General features: G+C 40.8%; 1 protein-coding gene across 1 annotated transcript in view; it reads right to left on the bottom strand.

The window, feature by feature from the left end:
- Nucleotides 1-3630: 3630 nt before the first annotated feature.
- LOC124163206 (protein ELYS) overlaps nucleotides 3631-24558 on the bottom strand; it is a 61362-nt gene continuing 40434 nt past the window's right edge. The window contains exons 22-28 of the mRNA XM_046539938.1: nucleotides 19753-24333; nucleotides 15777-16073; nucleotides 14324-14493; nucleotides 11759-12040; nucleotides 8472-8804; nucleotides 6782-6971; nucleotides 3631-4576 (exon numbers count right to left, since the gene is read on the bottom strand). Of these exons, the coding sequence (XP_046395894.1) occupies nucleotides 4405-4576; nucleotides 6782-6971; nucleotides 8472-8804; nucleotides 11759-12040; nucleotides 14324-14493; nucleotides 15777-16073; nucleotides 19753-24333 (6025 nt within the window). The 3' untranslated portion in view covers nucleotides 3631-4404. The remainder of the gene's footprint in view (nucleotides 4577-6781; nucleotides 6972-8471; nucleotides 8805-11758; nucleotides 12041-14323; nucleotides 14494-15776; nucleotides 16074-19752; nucleotides 24334-24558) is intronic.

The raw sequence follows: 24558 nt of genomic DNA, 5'->3' as shown, positions 1-24558 counted from the left end.
GGAAATATTTTGGACTACATATTTGGCCAGCGTTCAGTCTTGCAAAATAATATACTTAAAAAATATATTGATAATGAAGATGTGTATTTAAAAACTTGCAAGTGTTCTCGAGCTGTGAGAGTTTAATTGTATTATTGTACTTTCCCTGAAAAAAATGCTATCAATAAGTATGGTCGGCCTCAAGGACTAGTCAAATGTACAGGGCACTGGATCAATGCATCTGGCCCTAGCCACAACATTTAGGGTGAATTGAATTAAGAAAATATGTAACCTATAAAAATATCCCTTCCAGAAAAGTGTCAAATAATTTTCCTCATAATCCATTCGCATTTCCTAATTTGACACTAATTGTACACGCTTATGTTGATATTCTTGCATACCATCTGAAAATGTAACTTTGTACTTCTGAATAATAATGTATGTAGTTGAAAATTGGCTGAAGTATGATTGAACAAACCATCCTGTTATACTTAACATTCCGTTCCCTTATATTTAACCGAAGGAAACAACAGCTTGTCACATCACTATGATCAGCGAATGACAAGTGGGCATGAAAAATGACTGAGGACGACTACATGAGAAATATGTACATATATGGACTACATTAGCCACAATTTCACTCAGGGGGTGTGATTACTCAGAGCTCTGACACAGCACTGATGCAAACCTTTACACACAGGGTATCCAATAGGCCGGCCCTTATTTTTCAGAATTGCGAAAAGTTATGTTTTCCTGGTCTCAAAATGATCCAAATGAGGTCTTTATTCACGTGTTTAAATTTGGTTACTTTAAAATAACGGCAACCCGTGCCCCAAGGGCCCTAAGTACTAAGGGCCCTCAATTGAGTTTTTTGGGGTCAAAAAAGTGCTATACCTATGTAAAACGTAAAAGTAAAGCCCTAAAGGGCCAATTTTCTGTTTGTTTTGACCTATCTCTAAGCGTTTAGGAGATATCGTCCGTCGTAATGCAATCCCCCCCAGGGCGCCACCCTGCACCGCAGCACCGCTGAGGTACGGCCCGCACCACTTACTACAGACTTCCCCTCAACCCCCTCCCCTCCCTCGGCAAAGACTTTGCTCCTGATGACAAGATTTACATGCTAGTGGTGCAGCATTGAATAGGTTGTTCCTCTTGTGTCATGATTAATGTTGTTAAAGCCTATAATGTCAATTTTAACCCTTCAACGCTGTCCTATGTACTGGGTACCGACCCTCTAAACCTTGATTTTTTGCCGCCATACGGCCGCGAACCACTCCAGCAGGCTTTGTTCCAAAGTGCTCTTTATGTACAAAATATTATGAGCTGGTGATAAAATTGTGTCTATGAATTATAAAGGAATGAAGGGAATGAGCAGGGCTTACAGGGCTCCAACAGTAGATAGAAATATTCAAGGAAGACGAAACGAGGTAGTCAGTTCACGGATGTAGATCACTGTGGAGAGATAGTTCTTGTGTATAGTGTGCAAAGGATAGAAGGTGCTAAGTATTTAAGGATATAAGAAAAAAAGTAGTGAAATAAATACTTAATCATGAACGTGACCTTCATTTTAAGAATAGACCAACAAGGAAAGGCATGTAATCAAGACTAAATCCAGGCATTGAACTGGTTGGAAAAGAAAGTGAAGAAATACTCGGCTCAAATTTACCTAGAGTGAGATAAGTACTGTGTTTTCTCTGTCACCTAATGGGTTCGAATTTGTAAGACTTAGTGCGAGAAAAACCGTGAGAAATGCGTCTCAACCAAGGTACAAAACTAGAATGCTTGTTATTGCGGTAAATAAGGAGATTGAAATGTTAGAAAAATGACGTAAAGAATGGATGAACGTGCAACGACATAAAGAGAGCGCGAACTACAGTGGAGATGAAGAGAAGAGAATCTTTCGTAACAAAAATAGATGATTTGTTTGAAATTGAAAGGAGCGGTACGATAATATAATATACATGTATTTAAAAGATAAAATTTGGTAGTATGAATGCTTCACTATGGATGGCAATTTAAATCATTAATACAGTTTTTTGCCTTTGGACATCTCCTGGTTCCCACACAACAACGTGCTTAAGTTTACAGTGCGAGTCATGCCTGAGTTCACAAGATCAACATCTCATAAAATATTTTACACTAAACCCTTGTAACTCAAACATAGTAGCTTTTTGTTTTGTAACACTCTGTGCAGCCTTTCACTTTTCGTATTTATGCCGACAGATCACTGGCAGATTTTTCAGTATAATATAGCAAAATAATGGCACAATATAGCAAAATAAAACCATTATTAGACAAACAAGCTAGCGAAAGGAAAACATTGACCTTTTAGGATCCACATGCTAAAATACATGACCTATAATAACACTTAATAGCCTACAGAGTACTTTAAATCGCACTTTGCTGGTTCAGTCTGGGGCCATGTGGCTGTATGTAAAGGGGTCCATGCAAAGCAGGAAAGACATCACTACACTAATACTGGTGCTTCAAACTTTAAAGGTCAATGTTTACTACTACTAATTTTATCTTTTAAATACATGTATATTATATTATTTAAAATTATTGAAGTGAATTTGGGTGTTTTAAAATTTTCATCCATCGCAGTAATCATGTAAGAATAACCTGGAATGTTGTTAAATTTCCCTGGAAAGCTACTATGGCACTGAGCTATGCTAAGCGTTAATAATGTTTTTTCCACATCTGCACCTGTCAGGCACACTGCGCCTGAATTCTGCAATTACAATATTGCACCTGACGAAAGGTTTAGGATGTAAAAGGAAAAGAAATATATAAGAGTAAAATGAAATATAAGTATAACAGAGTAATTTGCAGGGAAAAATCAATCTCTGCATTAATTTACCTGTTGCTAGCTCAACTTAATGGAATTCTGAAGTCATGATAGGAGAGATGAAGACTATTTCATTAATTAAAGCCCGATTGGTTTGAATGTTAGATCATCTTTCCAAGGATAAAACTCTAAAATACCTGGGAGTGGGAGCTACGTGTATGAAATTCCTCATGCAGTGGTAAATGGGATGATGGGATAGGTACAGATGAATCATCATACGGTCTAAGTCAGCTCTGTAAGTTCTCACTTCTTTCCCTCAACAAATTCCACTTCAAAACAATCTTGGGTAAGGCCTGTCCAATAAATATAGCATGCATGTATTACGTTAGTTACCATTTCTATAAAACACAAAAAAAATCAATAATCCAATTTTTTAGCTACCATTATGTACAATGATAGTTTGATTTTTTTTGTCCTAGGTTCATGAAAATAAAGTAAAGCCTTGTTATGATATACATTACTGTTGTACATTGTTTATCCAGGATTCTACGATGACAGTATTCTTACCTGAACCGGCCAATGAAAACCTTGATGCACTTACCTTCTCATTCATTTCCCCTGTTTGTATTTATTTAGCACTTCCCCCCCCCCACTCCCTCGAGTTCTGTGTATTCAGGGGCCACCAAGTTTTCAACAGACTGTAAGTGGTGAATATTACATAATAGAAATTAGCACAATGAAAGTTAATACCTAATAACCAGTGAAAATTTTAAGTGATGAATGAAATTGCTATTCAATACAACTCAAATTGCATAAGAATTACCCTAATTATAGGATTAAATAATTACACAAAACACTGAAAATAATTTTTACCATATTTAATAAAAATAAACAACAGACATTCAAAGCGCATATAAACTGAATCAGGATAAAATAAATTATAAACGTATTCTTTGATGAATAAGAGTTTGCTAAAAAAATTATTCAAACACGTTATTCTGATGCATTTGTTGATTATTAAAAAAAATTAATGATTGGCTTTATGCTTTTTTATTTGAGCAATATGCTCACAGATTTTTCTTATTAATTCAAATTATTTATCGTTACCTATAAAATGAAGAGGGGCCATATAACTGGACCTTTGCCCTGTAGAAGATATTTGGGCAAAATTCAACACTTGGTAGGTGCTTCGTTTAGATGGTTTAAAAAAATAGTTTGAGAAGTAATGCCGGATGTTAAAAAATCTTATCACTTAACCTTCAGATTACAGTACACTTGCTATCATCCTTGTAGCCTGGTGTTCCATGGTTCACTAACTTTTCTTAAGAACTTATACTTTACAAAATTGGTTTGAAGAGAATATTATTTTGCTTTAATTTCTTAATCAAAATCTGTTAATCAGGGGATTTGGCTCCGTAGGCCCCCACAATATCTCCTGAATGAATAAAATCTGGTTTCAATCTTTCTACATGTAACTTTTCATTACCAAATTAAGAGGAAGTGACTGTTGATAGTGTAAAGAGTGGTAAGTCCAGAAATGGCCTTGAATAAAATTTTCAGCAAATGATATAACTAATCACAAACAGCAAAGGTTTAATACGTCCACAATTTAAAAAATCACCACACCTATGACATCACTAAAGTTTAGCTGACTTCCTTGGCTTGTATGGCACAATCACTTTCCTCTTCCTTGATGAGCTTTTACGCTTTCTAGGTAGAGTGTCAGAATCATCTTTGGCCCTGTTACTGTCCTTTTCCTCTAAGTCAGCATCAACATCTTGGTCCAATGCACCTTCAGATACCACTGACCTGCAAAATAATAAATGACACGACATTGAAATACCATATTCTCTCTAGGATAAAAAATACACTCAGGATATCAGAAAGCAAAATAATGACAGACACCCCTAAGGAGAATGAGTTTCATCTATCTGAAACGATTGGTGCTAGGACAATTAGGTAATTTCCTGTGAGAGAGGGCATTTTAGAATTCATGGTATGAAATACTTAACCCTTCAGTAGGCATTCATGTGCCATTTTTCTTATGATGGCATAACATACATCCACATCTACAAACTACCCCGCAAGCCACCTAAAAGGCATGTGGCAGGGGATGTTAGGACACCAGCCATTTACCCTTATAAAAAGGAAATGCTCTAATGAAGATACGACTGGCATTTATTTAAGTCCAAAATGGTTTGGGGGAAAAAGGCATTCGCATAATTATCTGTTCAACAATATATCTCTCTTAATTTATTGCTTCTGTGGGACCTGGAAATATAGTGGGGCTCTAATATTATATTCTCCGTGTGGCTCTTAAAGATATCCATTCTCAATTGTTCAAGCAATCTAAGCCTAGCGCGCAGCCTCCGAGTCTCTGGTGGGTCCCAGCCTAATTCACTTAACATCTGAGTAATGCCGTCTGTACGCCCGCAGCAGTTTTTGACAAACCACACAGCCTTCCTTTGTATTTTATTCAGTTCGCGAATTAAGTCTTTCTGCACCGGATCCCATACACTCACTGCATATTTCTAGGCACAGTCCGACGAGTTGGAAATAGCACCTTTCTTTTACTTTTTCATCCGAAAATCTTCCCACAATATGCTTGACGAATCCTAATTTCTTCAGGGCTATGCCACAAATATTTCTTACATGTGTTCCCCGCGATAGGTTCGAGGTTATCGTAACTCCCAGGTACTTCGTTTCGTCGGGAGCCTTTATGTTAATACCATCCACAGTATAACATGGTTATAGTTGGACGAACTCTGTAAAAAATGTACCGACATGCATTTGCTCAGATTAAATTCCAGTCCCCACTCTTGGCTCTACAAATAAACGTAGTTTAAATCTGATGATAGAATTTCATTGAGTGATCACAAATTTTGAGATAGATGACAGCGTCCTCTGCAAATAAACGTATTTTACTGCAAATTCGGGAGCAGAGGTCATTAACGTATATAATGAACAAAAGGGGGTCAATTAATCAGATAAAAAGATTCAGTGTAGGCACATTATTTAGTCCTCGAAAGCATCACATAGTTGTTTGTTAATATTCGGCACAAGATTAGTAATAAATAGCAAAAAAATTTAATTTGGGCCACAAGTGTGGGTCTAACACCCAACTGCATAACAAAATTGAACACATCTACTGGAGGGTTAAAGAGCCTTTCTTTTAGTTCTGCAGCAATACCACACTCTCGCTCACTGTTCAGCTTTGTGGACAGAAATATTCAATTTGTATGAGGGGGAACCTAATTACCCTTTACCAACAACAATCGGTATAATCAGTTCCTACAAATTAGGGAAAATGACAATCTAGAGAGTAGAGTGAGCTTTGATATTGATACAGCAGAATATAGATTATCCGGAATGCTTGGAATCAGATACATTCCAGATTAATAATACATATTTCCAGTGAATAGATCAGTTACCTGGATGTAGGCAACACTGCAACACAGAAAATATTTTGTTTCTGAACGTGCAATGGAGTTAGCGGAAATGATACATTGTTGATTAAAGGGCAAAGTAACGATGAGTGCCAGTTAAGGCTTTTGGACGGCTCATTTCCTGGTGCCAATTTTTCAAGCCACATTGTCATCACAAAACAAGTTTCAAACAAACAAAATAAGTCATGGAGGCATTCGCATTGTATTTCAAATTTCTGTTAGGACATGTTCAGGATGCCACATTCTCAAAATTCTGTGAGAATGTAAAGGAGGTAATCTCCACTGTTAGATCAATAAAACAAACTGGTGGTCCCTAACGTGGCTATGTAGGTTTCTGTGGTGTCGAGGTTCCAATTACTCCATTTTTCCGGTGCTACCGCATCGGTTGTTGGCTAAGACAACAGTTTCTTCGACCTGAAGACGTTGGCAGCAGTGCCAGCGAAACTGTTGTCTTAACCGACAACCAACGTGGTAGCACCAGAAGAATGGAGACATTGGAACGGGTAGTCCCTAGCAGTAAATTTTAACGCAAATAAAAGCAATAAGCATCACAATATCCCATCCTTACCTAGCAGGGGAAGACCTCTTGTTCCTCAGAACTGGATGCATTTTTTTCTGCCCTTGAACTCCACTGCTGTCCTCTTCATCATGGAGCTCCTTAATAGTTTGTAGACTGCCAGCAGAACTATACCTCCCACGCCTTTTCGTGGCCAATCCAACCTCTGCATCCTTGCTTCCCGATTCCTCTGCTGCTTGCGCTGATCATTTAAAATAAAGAGAGTATGTTAATTAACACATGACCTTGGATTTTTACGCAATGACTTTTTTTTGGAAGCCATCATCAACATGTCCGGCATTTTCAAATTCTAAAGATAAGAATAAGACAAAGCGACAATGCAGTCTCCAAGGCAATCCACAACAATATTGTTGGATGATTTCAAAGGGAAAATTCTTCATTTCTCATTTTAAAAAAATGGAGCCAGAGTCTGACCCAGAAATGTTGGCAGCAATAAGAAGTCTATCTCAGTGTAAGAATACACATAATTTCCATCATATACAGTTGACGACCTCAAATCCGAAATTCAGAAAACCATAAATCTGGAATGTTTAAAAATTCCTCTGTGTATTGTTTTGACTTGCCACCACTCTTCGAGCCTTGTTCTGGAACGAGTGGGAAGTTAGCACACGCTATGAACATATGCTAACAACCTAAGCAGGGACACGAAGGGATCCCAAATATCAAGCACAAGAGCCTGAATGCATTTATAATAAATTAATTAACAAAATATAGAAGCATATGCATAGATTTACTGCCCGACTAAGGAAGGTATTGATAGATATCGCAATGTCTGCTAGCGAATGCGAACAACGAAAGCTATCAAGCATGAAGAAAAAGGTGTATTTATTACTCATTCTCATCCAGTATTAAGCACGTATAGTTTATGCTTCAGAAGCTAAGGTTGTGATTTGACATACACATATTGCATTACAATTCTCAAAAAGGTGTACCACTTTTTCCACGCCCTGAAGACCAGTAATCCCAAAAAACTAGAAATCCAGAAACCCTATTGCTCCCAAGCTTTCCCAATTTGAGGTCCTCTAATGTACTTCAAGAGGATGAAATCAAGTTTTAATTACAGAGTGGACACAGATTGATGTTTCACCATTCATGAATGCATATTGACGGAATTCTCTAGATAAATGGGACACCCGCTGAATTGGGGTTAAGAGCTTCACTCCCGCTGTCCTAATAGGGTGGTTTCCTATTATTTTTTTATTGCCTAAATCGAACGATTATAACTCCTGGAGTACACATTTCACGCTCTTAGATTTAAGAATGACGATATCTATTTTTCGCGACTAAACAAAAAGTGAAAATTTTCAAGTGCGCAAAAATACGACAGCTAAGTAGGAATGATGGGAAAAGTCCGTGTGACATATTTCTGGTTCCCGTTGCCGCTGAGGTGACCTTGAGGTGAGGCTTGAGTGCTGACACGACGCAGGCTGCTAGTAGGTAGCAGAGTACCCTGCTAGCAGGTAGCGCTTGGCTTAAATATGGATTATTACTACCTCATCAAACAAAGGAAACTTTCCGACCTTAGACAATTTTAATAAGTCATTATAAAGAGATGTTTCCCTGAGCTCTGTGTCTCATGCATGGATTGGTAATCTCAGACGATCTAAAACTATGTATTAACCGGAATTCACTGTGCCATTTACATTAGCATGTGCAACAGCAAGACTATTTTGGAACTCACCTGCTTCCTCCTTGCTCTTCCCCCTAGCCCTCCTCGGACTGCTCCACATTGCTTGCACAAGTTTTTCAGACACCTTTGCACCGGGGAGAGAGTGCCTGCCTCTCCTCCTTGGTGGTGTGGCTGGAAGAACATCTTCGACGGACTGTTCGAGCTTAGCCTCGCTTGGTTTTTCAGGTGGCAAGATCTCACCATCTTCAGGAATGGCACCCAGGCTGGCTATCGACGAACGCGCAGCCATGGAACGCCGGCGTCCAGTGGCTACAACAGGGGGTGGAGCAACAATCTTCGGAGGGGATAGGGCGAACTCTGCAGATTCTTTTAGAGGTTCAAAAGCTGCCAAGGAAGAAAAAGTAAAATGGTTAATGTCACTCAGTGTTACCGCTAGGGTGGTATCAAAGTGGAATTCCCTACCTATTCAGACAACCTACATAATTTTCTGGAATATTTTATATTAATATCAACATGCTAACGGACATAGTAATGATTGCAGTTAACCCTCTTAGTATGGCGGGCCAATATATCAAATCTTACATAGCCACTGCAATAATTATTTCCAAACAATCTAAAATTCACCAGTCTAAAATTACTTTACATCTAAAATAACGGAAAGAAAGTGCAGATGGATAAATTAAAAATAACTCCAATGCTTTTTCCCTTAGGTGCATCCTTCCTGGCAAAAAGTACATTTCTGAGATTTGATTGAGGTGGGAAATGCCTAAATAGCCACAAATTAAAGCCTACTTTTATAAAAATTGAGAAAAGACACTTGACTCAGCCCTTGACCTTAAGAGTCCCCCTTAAGTCCTGATCAGCTCAAGTTAAAAGTAAAAAAACAACTATCACAGCATTTCCCAATAAGCGGAAGTCTTGGAAACACTAAAAAAAAACTACTAAAAGACATTATTGCAATCTCATTCCAAATCCCTGTTTAATGGTAACCGTTTTATATTTCCACTAAAATATTTGAACCACATCGATAAAAACTTTTGAGTACTGCTATCACATATATGTTACAATGCTCCCTAATTTTTCTGACCATGAATTCCCACGAAATTTCCTTTTATTTTATTTTTATTTTATTTATTTCACACACCACCGAAAACAGCACTGTTGGGCCTTTACATTGGGGTTGATAACATTTAACAACCACAAACATCCATGCCCTGGATAAGGGTAACTTACCCAGGTGGGACTCGAACCCGCGACCTTCGGTTTGGCAGGCGAGGACTTTACCCCGCCGCCACCGAGGCCGGCTTGATTCCGATCCATAGATTGAAATGATTCCCTTGAAAAGATTAACACGCATTGGGCAGGAAACATTTCAAGGGTATTTGGAGGAGGCAACCAACAGTGGAGGTCATTTGCACCAGAGGGAAGGGTAAGGAGGGAATGGTTGAGAGAAACCTGGTGGCACCAAGGGGACCATGGGTTAACGTCCCACCCAACAGACAAGAGTGCTACACTTTAAGTGCCCTCCACAAGGCACTCAACCAGGGATCAGGCAGCCTCTGAAAAATCTCTACCACCACCCGGATTTGAACCCCGGTTCAACAAGGTGGGAAGCCAGTACTCTAGCCACCACACCAAACCAATCCCGAGGAAACATTTCAACAATCCTGCCATATTTGCAGGGGCAAAACTAAGGAAATATTATCAACAATATAATTTGACCTACAGGCAACAAGCAAATATCTTTCAGACAATTTGTAATTCATAGACCACTGAATGGGAAATATTGATTTAACACAAATATACTACACTTGCAAGAAAGTTTGAAAACAAAGCTTTATGAATAATATTCGGTCTGCCGAAGGAAGGAGAAAGATGGAGAATTAGATAAAACACAAAGCTGAGAGACTTAAACAAAGAACCAAACATCGTGGGAATCATCAGAAGTAGGAGATTAAGATGGCTGGGCCACCTCCATAGAAGAATTGAAGAAACAAGTTCTTCAAGGGTAATCAGAAGGTAAAGGACTGTTAGAAAGACAGAATGTGCAGGCATGACAAAGTAATGAAGGATATGAGGAAGATGAGAACCCATATGAATATGGCAGGTGACCGTAGAAAGTGGAGGTGCTTGGTTGGTGAGGCCATATTAACCTTTGAAGTTTCCAATGGTCACAGAAGTAAGAGTAATTACGTACTGTATGTATCTGAATATAGTCCCCCCTTTTTTTCCAAAAATGCTCATGGTAAAAGTAAAGGGGGGACTATATTCAAACACATTTTTTTAATTTCTCCCGAGACTGAAGCCTCAAAATTAAGGGAAGGGGGGGGGGGGACTACCGTATTTGACGGCATACAAGATGCACCCTTAGAAGGCCACACACACAAGGAAAAAAAGTTTCAATAATCCGCACGATAGGTGAGTACCACAATAACTTAAATTGTGGTTTCTTTAGTTCTCACGTTTCGTAAACGCCAAATAAATAATCACTGAATGCAATTACCAAACATTATCATTAAGGAAAATTAACGAACGGCAAGCTATTTAGAACATGATATGTAGATTTCAATAATGAATAAATGAATGAACGACAAGCAATCAAACAAAATACAAAATAAAGTAGAAACAACAAAAAACACAGATTCCTTTACTTCTCACTTTTCGCAAAAGCCAAATAAACTAAGCAGAAACATAGGCGGGCAAAGCAAAGCAGAAACAACAGAGGACAGAACGAGCACTGCTAGTTTAGTTTACTTTTTGCTGGGAACGGTGCGGTGTTGGGAGGACACCATCCCAGTTCTCTCTATTGAGCTATATTTTCGCTGGCAAAAATTTAGTTAAACCTGATAAAATAATTACGTCAGATGTGGAAAAAGTTACGTGTGTCTAGACCTTTATCTGGGCTAAAAATAGCATTCAGTATTGAAAGTTAACCTGTGTCCTTCACAGGGATGCCGACTTACAAAAAATATTGGAGGGGCCCAAACTGGGGATCTTGCCCCAGGAAATTTTATAAGAAGTGAGTTTCAAGTTTTTTAAGCATTTTAGAAGAGTCATATGATCAACATTAGAACCCAGATGACTCGAATCTCGATATCTGGACACTTCGGAGAAAATCGACAAGCCTGACACATTTTTTCCTCACACCCATAACGAATTTGAGGGGGCTCGGGCCCCCTCAGGCCCCATGGAGTTGGCGCCACTGGTCCTTTACGTATAAGACGCAGGTAACTTTTTTGAGACCAAATTTAGGAAAAAAAGTGGGTCTAACATGCTGTCAAATACGGTATATTCAGAGGGGGACTATAATTAATACGAGAAATATGGTATATACTTACAGGAGGGGTCAGAGTGTACAGGCTTAGGAGGGGAGAATAGGAATGCAGTGTCCATGGAGGCAACAGCCTCGTCATCTTCTTCATTCTCTTCAGGCATTTTTAAGAACCTGGCACTTCTGGACATCCTCTCCTTCCGAGGGCCACTTTTGGTGGCTGCGACAGGATGCTTTGCCCTCTTGCGGCCGCTGCGCAACACCAGCTCCTCACCCTCCTCTTCTCTCTCCTCATGCATTGCTGAAGCGTGACTCCTTGTACTGGCAACCGAACCAGAGTAGCCAGACACTGAAAATGAAGATTCAAGAGAGAGCCAAATAAAATTTAGCCTCAAAAATGAAAAGGAGACAAGCCGACTTGATAATGACCTCTATGGTTCGAAACATGTTGTACAGACGAAATAAATCAGTGGAAATCAACGAAGTCTCCTTTTCATTTTTGAGTATTAACTTCCACATAGTTGAGCCTAATACCATTGAACGAAATATTTAGCCTGTTTAATCCATTCACATCCATCCCCTTGGATTTAAATCGACCCCAAACACCACTGACTTTGCACACATTTGTAGTGTTGGTTTAAATAAGAAATTTAATAGAGTATTTGTTGACTGATTTTGACCAAATTTTCATGTTTTTAAGAGTTAGCTGCTCTTACATTTTGTTGAGGTACATATAAATATTTCTAAGGCGATTTACCATGGAAAAAAAATTCAAAATAGCCAACAGATGGCAGCTACTATCAGGTACACTATCTGGCCAAAAACTTACAAAAAAAATTCGTGATATAGCAGCAGGATCAACTGATAGATATCACTATACCTTTGGCATACCGGTACGCATGTGGATGGAATGGGTTAAACTAAGTTTGATCAAAACCTACTGAGTACACGTAACAGAAGGACAGAAGAGATGCAATTTCAATACAAGAAACTTTTCAAGGTTAAGTTTTTCATCTTGTCAGCTAAGGAAGACAGCTTCAATGCCATACATAATGAAATACTGTGCACAACTCTGGTTGTAAAGGTGTATTTTCTGTAGTGAAAAGGATATACCAAAGCACGCTGGTGAGTTTTTGGTTTGCCAGTTGGATAGAGTAGAAAGAGCTAAATTAGGCATTAAAGATAAAATCTTGTGTGAAAATTTCACAAACCCAGCAACCCTGAAATTCACAGTAAAAGAGAGAATAATTCATGTTTCCCTAACTTCATGCAATATGTAAAAGCACCTATGAGGAATGAACTTCCTGGCAAAAAACTGGCAAAATATCAGTCCAATGAATTTTGTTAAGTGGAGGTTTAACTGTATGCGGCAATTTGTTATTCTAGTGATGCCACATCATCAATCTCTTTTCATGAAGTCCATTCCAGTTGATTTCATTGAATTCTAAAGTATGGTGCATGAAACTGCTGTTACATTGATAATTTGGGAATTTCAGCAAGTATATATCCCCAAAAAACCTTCTTACAGCCACATAGCGATATATCATATAAACACATGTAAGAAATAAACCTTTTTCCCAGAAATTGCAGCCGAAAATGAGGATGAGTCTCTTACAAGAATTTCTTATCTTGCCCCATTTTTATGAAATGAAAAAGGGGTACTTCATTTATCACCGTAACCAGAAGTTGCCAAGGCATAATGATACTTTAAATAGTGATGTTATGGGACCAATCACTTGTAAATAATTAGATGCGATTATTTCATAGTTCTCGTAATAACAAGCGGAAAATCATCATTAGCTTTGAAAAAATTAAGAAAAGAAATTGAAATACTAGACAGGGTTCCCACTCTAACTGCATTATAAAATTCACGGTTTTTTCCAGGTTTTCAGTCTTAATGTCATCAAATTCACGGTTTGTAGATAAGGCATTTTAGGCAGAAATATTGATCACGTAACAATCATCGGCCACACCTTAGCTAAAATGTAACAAACGCAACTGATGCCTTGAATGAAAACGCAGCTTTCATTGCTGTGTCACCTCTTATGATGTCACCTATAGTTAGCAAAATTCAGGTCCGGCTAAAGGGTGTGAGTGGGAAAATGGAGAGAGCAGGGTAGCAGGGAAGTGAAGAAGTGCCTGATTTTTTGCCAGGATTAACGTCTTCCAATCACAGGCTTAAGGTCAATGTGCTGTCATGGCACACGGACCAATTAATAACTGCGCTTCGGATACACGTGTGCAGATAAATGCGTGTACAGTATCTGCACGTGACTTGGCCTTGAAACATGAACGAAATATCGATTTTTCTTTAATTCCGTCTATCGTAGATCTAAAATCAAATTTGAGAGATTTCTAAGGTTTTATGACGAAATTCATGGGTATTTCCAGGTTTTTTAACAGTAGACGAAATTCACGGCTTATTCACGGTTTTAAGATTTTCACGGTTGAGTGGGAACCCTGCTAGATTAAGAACTAGATCCAAGATTTGGGACTGAGAACCCAAACTTGGATCAGGGCAGGAATTGGATCCATCCATAATTTTTTTATGAGAATCCTCGTTAATTAAATTGTAATTTAATTAGTGTAAATTAAGCAAACTGAATCTGAAAAAAATTAATAGAATACTCACCCTCTGACCCAGATTCACTAGGAGGCGAGGATCTCTCTGGTGACAAGGCCCGTGCTGGGCTGTTTTCCATCAGCCTCATACTCCTCCTCCTCACCCTACCGGATCGCAGTGTCTCGTGCGTTGGAGTCAATGGTGGGTCCTCCCTTTCCACACTCTGGCGGGCCTTGTAACTAAACAAAAATCACAGATTATTTATGCCATATATAAATCACTGCTATCATCACAGATTTAAAAAATCAATAATGGAACATTTTCAGCAATAACTGAAGAAAAATATTCATATCAGTTTCTCCAAGGCTTTTGTTATAACCAAGGCCGTAGCCAGGGGGGGGAACAAGGGGGATTGATCCCCCCCCCCCAAAATGAAAAAAATTAAATAGATACTTTATGTTCGCTTGGTGCTCACACGACGATATTATATAGCGGCGCGGAGACATCTTGTAGTCCAATGCGACATAAGTCAATAATTATCTAAGTGACTTTGTAGGTGCAGTGTGTGTAGTTGTAGCCAAGTGTGTGAAATAATAGTGCTGTGAATTAGTAGAGAGGTGAGTGACTTATGAGCCTCCTGAAGGACAGCAGAATTAACATCGACACCGAGGAGTTAATTCATTTGGTCACTGCAAAAAAAAGCTAGAAGGCTAAATTCCATTTTATAATAATATTTTTATATTTTCCTTTAAGGGTTTATAATAAATATGTATATTTAACCTTATACGCTATTTTATTTATCTTATAAAAATAATTTTATGTTCGTCTACTATTCCATAAACCCCCCCAAAAATATTTTCTGGCTACGGCCTTGGTTATAACCACAAAATGAAATTAACTGATCGCTGAACCTTATGTTCTGCACCCGTTTACAATACTAAATTTCAACAAAGAAACCCACATCTCTGGGTCCACTCATGCTCCATAAAATTAGTCTTTATGGAACTGACTCTTTTATAGCTATTTTGATTAGCATTTGCTTTCACGTAACAAATTAGAAGCAATATTTAGCTATTGGAAGTTTGTAATGCTGAACATAGATAAATGCATACATAATAATGAAACAAATATACATGATAAAAGTGAAATCTTTTAATCCACACTATTCCTGCCATCATCATGGCTATTTTTCATCATCATCCTGATAATAGAACTTAGCAGCTGAAACCGGAGTGGTAACTAGTAAGCGATATTATTTTGGTCGAGACAAAAGCTTAATATCATGAATGATCAAAATTTCCACAAAGCCACGCTGGAAATGATCACATACTTTTCTCTACTGCACTGAAGACATAATATCCATGTTTTTACAAAATTATAATGACATACTTTCATAAGAAAGAAACTTCTCCAAAACATTTTTTTAAAAGACAAAACATAATGATCAACTCAGACAACAGCTGGAAAAAAATTTATGATATAAGTTCTCAGAGTAGAAAACATCTTTTGAAAACAGCCATACCTTGTGCTCCTCCGCCTCACTGGGCCACTTCGGACACTATCCACAGTCGATGCCACGGAGGGAGTTGGAGATTCAGCCCTTGTTTGCCCATCTTGGTCAGCCGATGCAGGGTCCTCTACTGACAGCCCCCCCTCAGAGACAGGAAGTGCACCACTCTCAGACAATGCCTGCGGTGTCACTGGACTGTCTTCCATCTGCCTAGTAATCCTCCTCCTCACTCTTCCCGATCGCTGTATCCCACTGGCTGTTGGGTCTTCATTTGCCTCCACCGGTGACCTCTCCACACTTGCCCTCGTCCTGATAGAAACATAGATATTTTACTGGTCATGTACCAATAAAGATGAGATATTATACGAACATGAATGAGAACATGTGACTTCTAAGTGCATTCAAGGATATTCCTATAGGGAACTTTCAAAATGTATGAGTACTTTGAATTAAAAGATAATTTATATCCACACTTGATACCAACTTTCTATTCCAAATACAGTGGAACTTGGTTAGTACGTTCCTCCTTAGTACGTTTTCCTCCTTAGTACGACGATTTCTCTCGGTCCCGGTACCATCGGAACAAAATACAGGTAAAAGTATTTGGTTAGTACGTTTGAAAAAATTGCGCTTTCCTGGTTAGTACGCTCAATTGCTAGCCGTGACGCAACCCGCAATTCGTTCTCCAGTATATTCTTAAGGGTCGTAAAGCTCCGAATTCATGATTTAATTTATTATTACTAGCCATTAAAATTCTTGCATTCATTCCACATATCTTTCTTCGACCGTGATTTATCCAAATGCATTTTTCAATTGTTATGACGCGATGAATAATAAAATATGGCCATTTATCAGGAATGTCTGACTATGCAAAACTGCAGCCAATGAGAAGCCGCAATTTTCCCCACCCCGAGCTCCTCACCTTCTGTTGCCTCTGGAGTGCCCACTGCGCACAAATTTTACGAGTGGGCAATTGTTGCTATTGCACGAGTTATCATGATGAAGAAATGAGTCTTATCCAATTCCCTCTTTATCTAAAGCAGTACTGCACAACGTCAATGCTACGTGGTACGTGCGTATTTGACTACTGCTGTGGGAGCAGACGATGCTCTGGATCTCCACGCGAAGCTTAGCTTAAAAATACTTGATCTCGGCACGAAAGCAGACGACATCAAATAAATTTTAAAAGTAAATTTCAACTGTATAATATAAAATCTTGTAATTACCTCGTAATCTAATAATCTTGCGTGTTATTATTCGATATATCGATCGCTATAACAATCGATATGGCTTTATTCCAAAAGCGCGAATGTGTACGGCTGTTGCCGTAATTTAAGGTTAAAATAATTTTGTTTATGATGTTTAAAAACAACCCGTTCACATACTCAGGGTTGTTTTTATATTCTCCGAGTATGCTATGACAAAAAAGAAATGACTTATCTGTACTTGTCCTCTTTCTATAAATACATATAGGATAAATCACAGGAGAAAGACGCCGTTTTCATGTAATTGTCTTCGGGATATCTATGAAACATTGTGATTTTTTATTCACATGGTATTGTTTTTCAATGTAGTGCCCATTTTCTTTATTTTAAAGGTGAAAAGAGTTCAGGAAGGCGATCCTACGAGAACTACCGATAGTAATTGTAATTATGACGACTTTTCCACAGATTGCAATAACCCCGACAGCTATTTTTTACTTTCCTCGTTAGCACGTTTTCCTGGTTAGTACGTTCATTTCTTGTGGTCCCTTCAGAAACGTACTAAACAGGTTCCACTGTATCTGCGACTTTTCCCTGATTTTCAGTATATTTTTTTTAAATTTCCCTCACTTTATATCAATAGCAAAGCAGTCATTACTAGGGACATGCAAAAGGTGGGGTTATTTTATAGCCAAAAGTGGTGTTATTTTTCTACAAAAGCGATGTTATTTTGCCCTGAAATCGGTGTTATTTTAACGGCAAAATAATTTATGTTGATTGAGAGCCATCCTTCCAGTGGCCCACCCATTGCCCTAAATTTAGGATATTATTGATTGGGAATAATTAAAGCAATAATATACATGGAGTATTGACTGAATTAACCTATTTTACATATTTTATCCTTCGCGTAACCATATCTCTAGCTTACATAGAGAGAAATTACTTTTAAATGTCTGTAATTTCAAATGAAATATTGCTATTGTGATCAAGTTGTCATCTTTTACTTTTGTTCTCATATCTGTTAACACAGTGCTATAAATTTTCGCCTTTCGTCTCCCGGGTCAAGAAACGTCCTGCCGCATATTTTCGTCATTAGTAGCGAAAGGGTTAACTCTTTATAGAATGTGAGTATTTGATAGTTTGAACCCTCCAGTAATTGTATTAAGTCAACCATCAGATTCCCATGGCATTTTGGCTACTTTGTAGACATCGTGAATGCGATTTAGACATCCTCCGGACAAACAAGTCGCCTTATTTCCTCGAGGGTGTTTCTTTGTGGAAACCATGAATTTTCTCCAATTCATGGGCAATTTTCACCAACTCAGACGCGAATTTCATCATATTTTTCCTTCTGCTCTGCATGGAATTGTTTTTCGATGCGTAAATTTAAGCCGTAATTTTTTCACGGCATTGGCCGCTCACCGACGCGACTAATTTCCGCGGGCCGCCGTTCCCGCCACAGCGCCGTGAAATCCAGAGAGTCATCTTGTCAGAAAGTGGCCTGAATTTTACAGCGCTGTGCCGGGAACGGCGGCCGGCGATAAGTCGTTTTGGCACAAAGCTGCCACAATGTAGCTCCGTGTGTATTTCACGGAATAGACGGCGCACAGCCACTTTTTGCCGCTTTCAGACTTTTGCTTTACTCCGCCCGTCGTCAACGGCACGGCACTGTGCTTTTAAATAACCATTGGTCTCAATGCATGTCTGCAAGCGAGTCGACTCGCGCAGTTGACGGCACGGCGTTGTTGACGGTCAGCGAGGCAAGGTTCAATCCGGCCCGGCGGTGCGCCGTTTATGGCGTGAAATACACATCGTGCTACCTTGAGGCTACTTTCAAACGCAACGACTTTTCGCCGGCCGCCGTTCACGGCACGGTTCCGTGAAATACAGGCCACTTTCTAACGATACATCTCACGGCGCTGTGCCGTGAACGGCGGCCCATGGAAATTCGCCGCGTCGGAAAGCGGCCAATGCAGTGAAAAAATTACGGCTTAAATGTACGTCTCGAAAAATAATTTCGTGGGAGGAGCATGAGCTGAAGAAAAAAATGGTGAAAATCGCGTCTGAGTTAGTGAAAATCGCCCATGAATTGGAGAAAATCGCAATTAACACGAAATTCGCGTATTCGCGGGAAAACCCCGGAAATCGCGTATTTCGCGGGAAAATCCCGGAATTCGCGTTAAAATTCGCGTTATCGCATTTGCGACTTTTGCATGTCCCTAGTCATTACTACACAATGGAATTAACTGATTACTGAACATTTCGACTTCTTTGTGTGCCTGTTTACAGTAAGTACTTCAAGTAGCATTACAACATTTATAATACTACTCGAAGCACTTGAGTCAAGTACCAACTAATTGACTCGAATTTTTCAGTACTCGCACATCCCTAAAAAAATATTAATAAAAAAGTAAAAAATTCAACTCCCACAACTTCTGTCATCATCACCATAATTTGTCATCATTTCCCCTGCGACAGTTTGATCTCAGTCATGATTAATAATGATGAATTGACTGAAACAAAGGTTATTTTTGACCATGGATATTCTGTCTCCACCAAATTAAACTGGAGATGATCACATACAATGTATGGAATATTTTTTACTTCCCCAAAAAACAAAATTTCTACTTTTTTACCAAAATTCAAATTTCATACTTGAGACAGAAAGCAACCATTTTAGGACTATTTTACGGTACAACTCATTACGGCTTCTCACAACCGTAGGTGATCAACTTAACAATTTACGCCCAAGGTGTACAAAACATATCTTTTGAAAACAGCCATACCTTGTGGGCCTCCTCCTTGTGGGACCGCTACGAGCACTCTCCACTGTCGATGCCACAGAGGGAGTAGGAGACTCTGCCCTTACTGCAGCAATTTCTGCTGGATCCTCCGTGGGCAACACAGATCCCTCAGGAACAGGAGACATACGAATCTCAGTTGAGGCACTACTGTGCGGAGATGAGGACTTGGTGCTCATGCGCCGTGTCCTCCTCCCAGCAGGTAGCGAGTCTGCCTCGATGGAATGCTGCCTCAAGCTTGTAGATTTGCTCTCGGAGGTGGACCCTCCCTGACGGGAGCCTGACGCACTCTCTTGAGATGCGACTGATTTGCCACTGCTCTGCCTTGTCCTCCTCGGGGTCTGACCGGGAGCAGGGGAAACTCGCTTCAGTTTCTTGATCCTCTCTTCCAAGCTCGCGCTCCAAGACTGCGGTGAAGACTTCTCGTCACTCGGAGGCTGGGTTGTTTCCATGGCAGATACCTCAACTGATTCTTTGACAGGTTCCGTCACCACTTCCGGGAAAGATTCAGGCACCACTTCTGAAGCGGATTCCTTTCCAGATTTGTTCTCAGAGGTGGATCTTTCCTGACGGGAGCCTGATGCACTACCTTGAGATGAGACTGATTTTCCACTGCCCCGCCTTGTTCTCCTCGGGGTCTGACCAGAAGCAGGAGAGGCTCGCTTCAGTTTCTTGATCCTCTCCTCCAAGCTCACATTCCAAGACAGTGGAGAAGACTTCTCATCACTTGGAGGCAGGGTTGTTTCCACGGCAGGTATCTCAACTGATTCTTTGACAGATTCAGGCACAACTTCTGATGTAGATTTAGGCACGAATTCCGCAGTAGATTTAGGCACCCCTTCTGATACAGATTCAGGCACCACTTCTGAGGCAGATTCATGGACCACTTCCAAGGCAGATTCCTTCGCCTCGGTAGATGTTGCAGTCTTGGAGGAAGATTCTGGTGGCTGACTGCCTCCTTGAGCCTCTGAGGCTTCCTCACCTTGTGCTGCAGTGCTTAGTCTGCGAATTCTTGCTGAGGATCGCAGGGGAGTGGTGGGCATTGGAGCACTTGGCGGAGTATCCACATGTGTGGATACTGTCGTTGGAGCATCCTTTCGCACTGAACGGGGTGGAGTTCTTGCCTTTGCCTTCCTTTTCGCAGACTCGGGCGTGGTTGGGGTCGGGGTGCCACCAAGGCTTCGAGAGAGGAGGGACATTTGGTGACGTGTCAACCTCCTTGATGATGCATACTCCTCAATCTTTGCCGATACATTGACTCCCTCCTCATGTTTTTCCTCCCCGCTCTCCTTGGCATCATGTTCCACTTTTTCCTCGGCGACATCTTGACCATCATCTTCCATATCGGCTGATTCATCAATCACCTGTGTGGGTGTTACCACATCAGCACCCTTGACTGCCTCTCCTTTCGGCGATATTTCCTCAACGCTAGAATCCAAAATCTTTGCGTCTTCCTTCAAAGGTTTTTCTGATTCTATCAAAGGTATTCTATCCTCTGCTACCATAACACTCGTCTCCTCCACCTTCAACTCTTCCGCCACTGAAACTTTTTCAGGAATCTCCATTTGCTTGGCATCAAGCTCAACCACCTCTGCATCTACGCTCTTTACCACATCACCCTCGTTTCCTTCCTTTGCAACCACAGTTCCTTGGTCCTTCACCGTAACCTCCACAGCCTCTGCAACAGGTTCCTCCGACTGTGCAATGTTGACCAGTTCTACTTGATTGCTTCCATCCACACTCAACTTCTCATCCTTCTCCGCGATCACCTGCAAATCTTCACTCTCCCCGGAAATCTCTAAACGTATACTTTCAGCCACTTCAGGAATGCCAACTTCCAACACTTCCTCAACCAGTTTGGATTCCTCCTCCTCCTTAGTTGGCTCATTTCCTTTAGGTAAGTCCACGGAAGTTTCTTTCGGGACAACGTCATGCTCAACCACATCAGATACAGAGCTTTGACCCAGTTCTCTACCACTGGGTTGGACATCAGACAACACTGTGAAATACACTTCATTTCCCAATGCTTGGACATTGGCTTCCTCCTTATTCACACTGTCCTTGCTACCTGTGGCTTTACCCTCTCGACGAGCTTTCCTCTGGAACACATCTAACTTCTCCTCGTCCATCAAAATAATATCGTCTTCCATCATAGTGTTACCAATTTCCATTTTACTCTCCATCTCTGTGATCTCATGTCCTTCTACAACATTTTCCTCCTCAACAATATCATCCTTCCCCTTAACCAGTTCTTCCTTATCGCCATGCTCCTTCAAATGGGGGGTCTGCAACTCCTTGGAAGGTTCTTCCCCAACCGCACTTTCAACACCATCAATGGATCTTTCCTTGAGATCCTTTGCAGGTTCACCCACCTCCTTTTCCAATTCAACTACATCCTCACCAGCACTAGCAACAACCTTCTGCTCCTCCTCCTCCTCGACGTTTTCACATTCCTCAACGCCTTCATCAGCTGCCTGCTCTTCACTATCGTCCACTTCTTTCACTTTGACCTGTGCCTTCACCACTTTCTCCTGCTCTTCATCAATCAATTCGACCACGTCATCATCATCCTCTTCATCTTCTTCTTCCTCCTCCTCGTCTTCTTCTTCTTCTTCCTCCTCATCATCATCATCTTCCTCCACTTCGTCTTCATCATCTTCCTCCTCCACCTCCTCTTCCTCCTCCGCTTCATCATCAACCTCCTCTTCTTCATCGAACAATTCCTGCTGCTCTCCCAAATCCTCCTTCTTCAACCCATATTCCTCCTCCCATCCTTTGATCAAAGACTTGGTTGCATTTCTCGCGGTCGGCTGTCCAACTCCAACACCGGCACCCTCCTGCCCGGCCACATCCCTCGATGAACCACCCTCGTGCTCCTCGTGATCACCTTCTCCTCCTTCATTGTAATCCTCAGGCACCTCCTCTATCTCCTCCTCTTCCTCCCTTTCTTGATCCGTCCAGAGCGTGCGGTTCACCCCAGATTCCCTCTCCCACTGGGAAATCCATGATTCTTTCTCTCCCTCCTCACTCTCGCCAGGCTCAGGCTGCAGCTCCTCCTCCTCCTCTTCCTCCCTGTTCTTCTCGTACTCCTCCATCTCTTCCTCGTAGCCATATTCCTCCCAATACTCTTTGGCGTCGCGTGCCTCCTTCTTCACGTTAGCACCATCTTCATCATCCTCACCTTTCTCGGTTTCAACTCCGACACTCTCTCGCTCACTATGCTCTTCTTCCTCGTCAGTGCTGCTGATCACGACAACTTCATTTTCTTCATCTTCCTCCTCCTCCTCTTCTTCTTCTTCTTCCTCTTCATCCTCCTCCTCATCATCTTCAGATTCGGAACGCTCTGACTCTTCCCCACCGCCCTCTGAAGACAAGATTTCTAAACTCTTTCCGCTTGTGTTGAGTTCGTCCGCTTCCTCCTCACCTTCCTTGCCTTCTTGCTCGTCTTCTTGAGTCTCCAGCTGCACGACTGCCTTTGGTTCCTCTCCCAATTCCTCTTCCTCGTCAATTCCATGCAGGATGTTTTGCCCTTCTGCAGACATGCTCACAGGCTTCGCTTCCTCTTCCTCCCTCTCTACGCGGCTGGACACTTCTTGGACAGTGCTCAACTTGGCGATAATGTCCTCCTCAGTGTCATCAGAGAATATCCCACTAGTTCCCAATTCGAGCACTTCATTCTGTTCCACCTCAGCAACGCCACCACTACCAATCTCATGCACTTCCTCTTCTCTTTGCTCTTCTTGATCGACCACGTCTTCCACCTCGTGGACCTTTCTTGATGGGGAAATGGGCACAAGAGGGGGAGGGCCATCTGAGTCAACTCCCTCCTCTTCATCAGTTACTGTGACGTGTACCTCCACTTTCTTGGCCTCTGGAGACAAATTAACAATATCACCTTGTTGGACAACTTCCCCCACCACAGACATTTCCTTCGGCATGTCATCTTCCTTGTTTGTCTGATCCAGAGGTTGGACTTCAACTTCTGTGGTAGAACTGTAAACCACTTGGGCATTTTTGACCTCAACTTCATCATCAGCAATATCGTCAACCTCTTCATCTCCTTCGCCTTCAGCTATTTCCAGATCTGCTGCCACAGTAGCAATCACTGCTTCAACTGGCTGCTCCGAAACTTCTTCAACCTCATCTTCTACCACTTCTTCATCATCCACTTCAACTTCATCATCAACTTCCTCACTTTCCTCCTTGAAAAGCTGCGATTGACGTCTCTTAGGCTCCGGATAGGGTGAACCAAATAGCTTAACGAATGAATCGGTTAGAATTCTGGTTCCACTCTTGTTTGCCATTTGGCTACGACCCACTTCACTTCCTTCATCAGATCCTTCACACTTTGGCTCTTCAAAACTATAGAATTCACCACTGTCATCGCCATTTTCGTCTACTTCCAATTTTCTCTTGCATGGTATCTCCAAATGCTCATGGATACTTCTCCTGGTGACAGGCCTTCTCTGTTCGGTACTTTCCACCATCGTTGCCTCATTCTCCACCGATGATTCTCGCATGATTTTTACTCTAGTAGTGGTCTTGGTTGAGGAAGAGAATTCTTTCCTACAATAAAAAAGAGAAATGAAGAGAAATGAAAATACAATGCAAGCAAGACTTCATCTCAGTAGATATGGTGCAGTTACACTTTGGTTCTCCGTTCTTGAGCTTAGAAATGAAATCAAAGCCAAAAAGATAGTGAAAAATACCAAAATAATACACACACAAACCAGCTTGAAAACTTTTGTTAGACATAATTTACAACATATAACTTAGATAGTGGGATGTCAT

The sequence above is a fragment of the Ischnura elegans genome, chromosome 8 (assembly GCF_921293095.1).
Source record: "Ischnura elegans chromosome 8, ioIscEleg1.1, whole genome shotgun sequence".
Lineage (NCBI taxonomy): Eukaryota > Metazoa > Arthropoda > Insecta > Odonata > Coenagrionidae > Ischnura > Ischnura elegans.
This window is presented reverse-complemented; position numbering and strand designations above follow the sequence as displayed.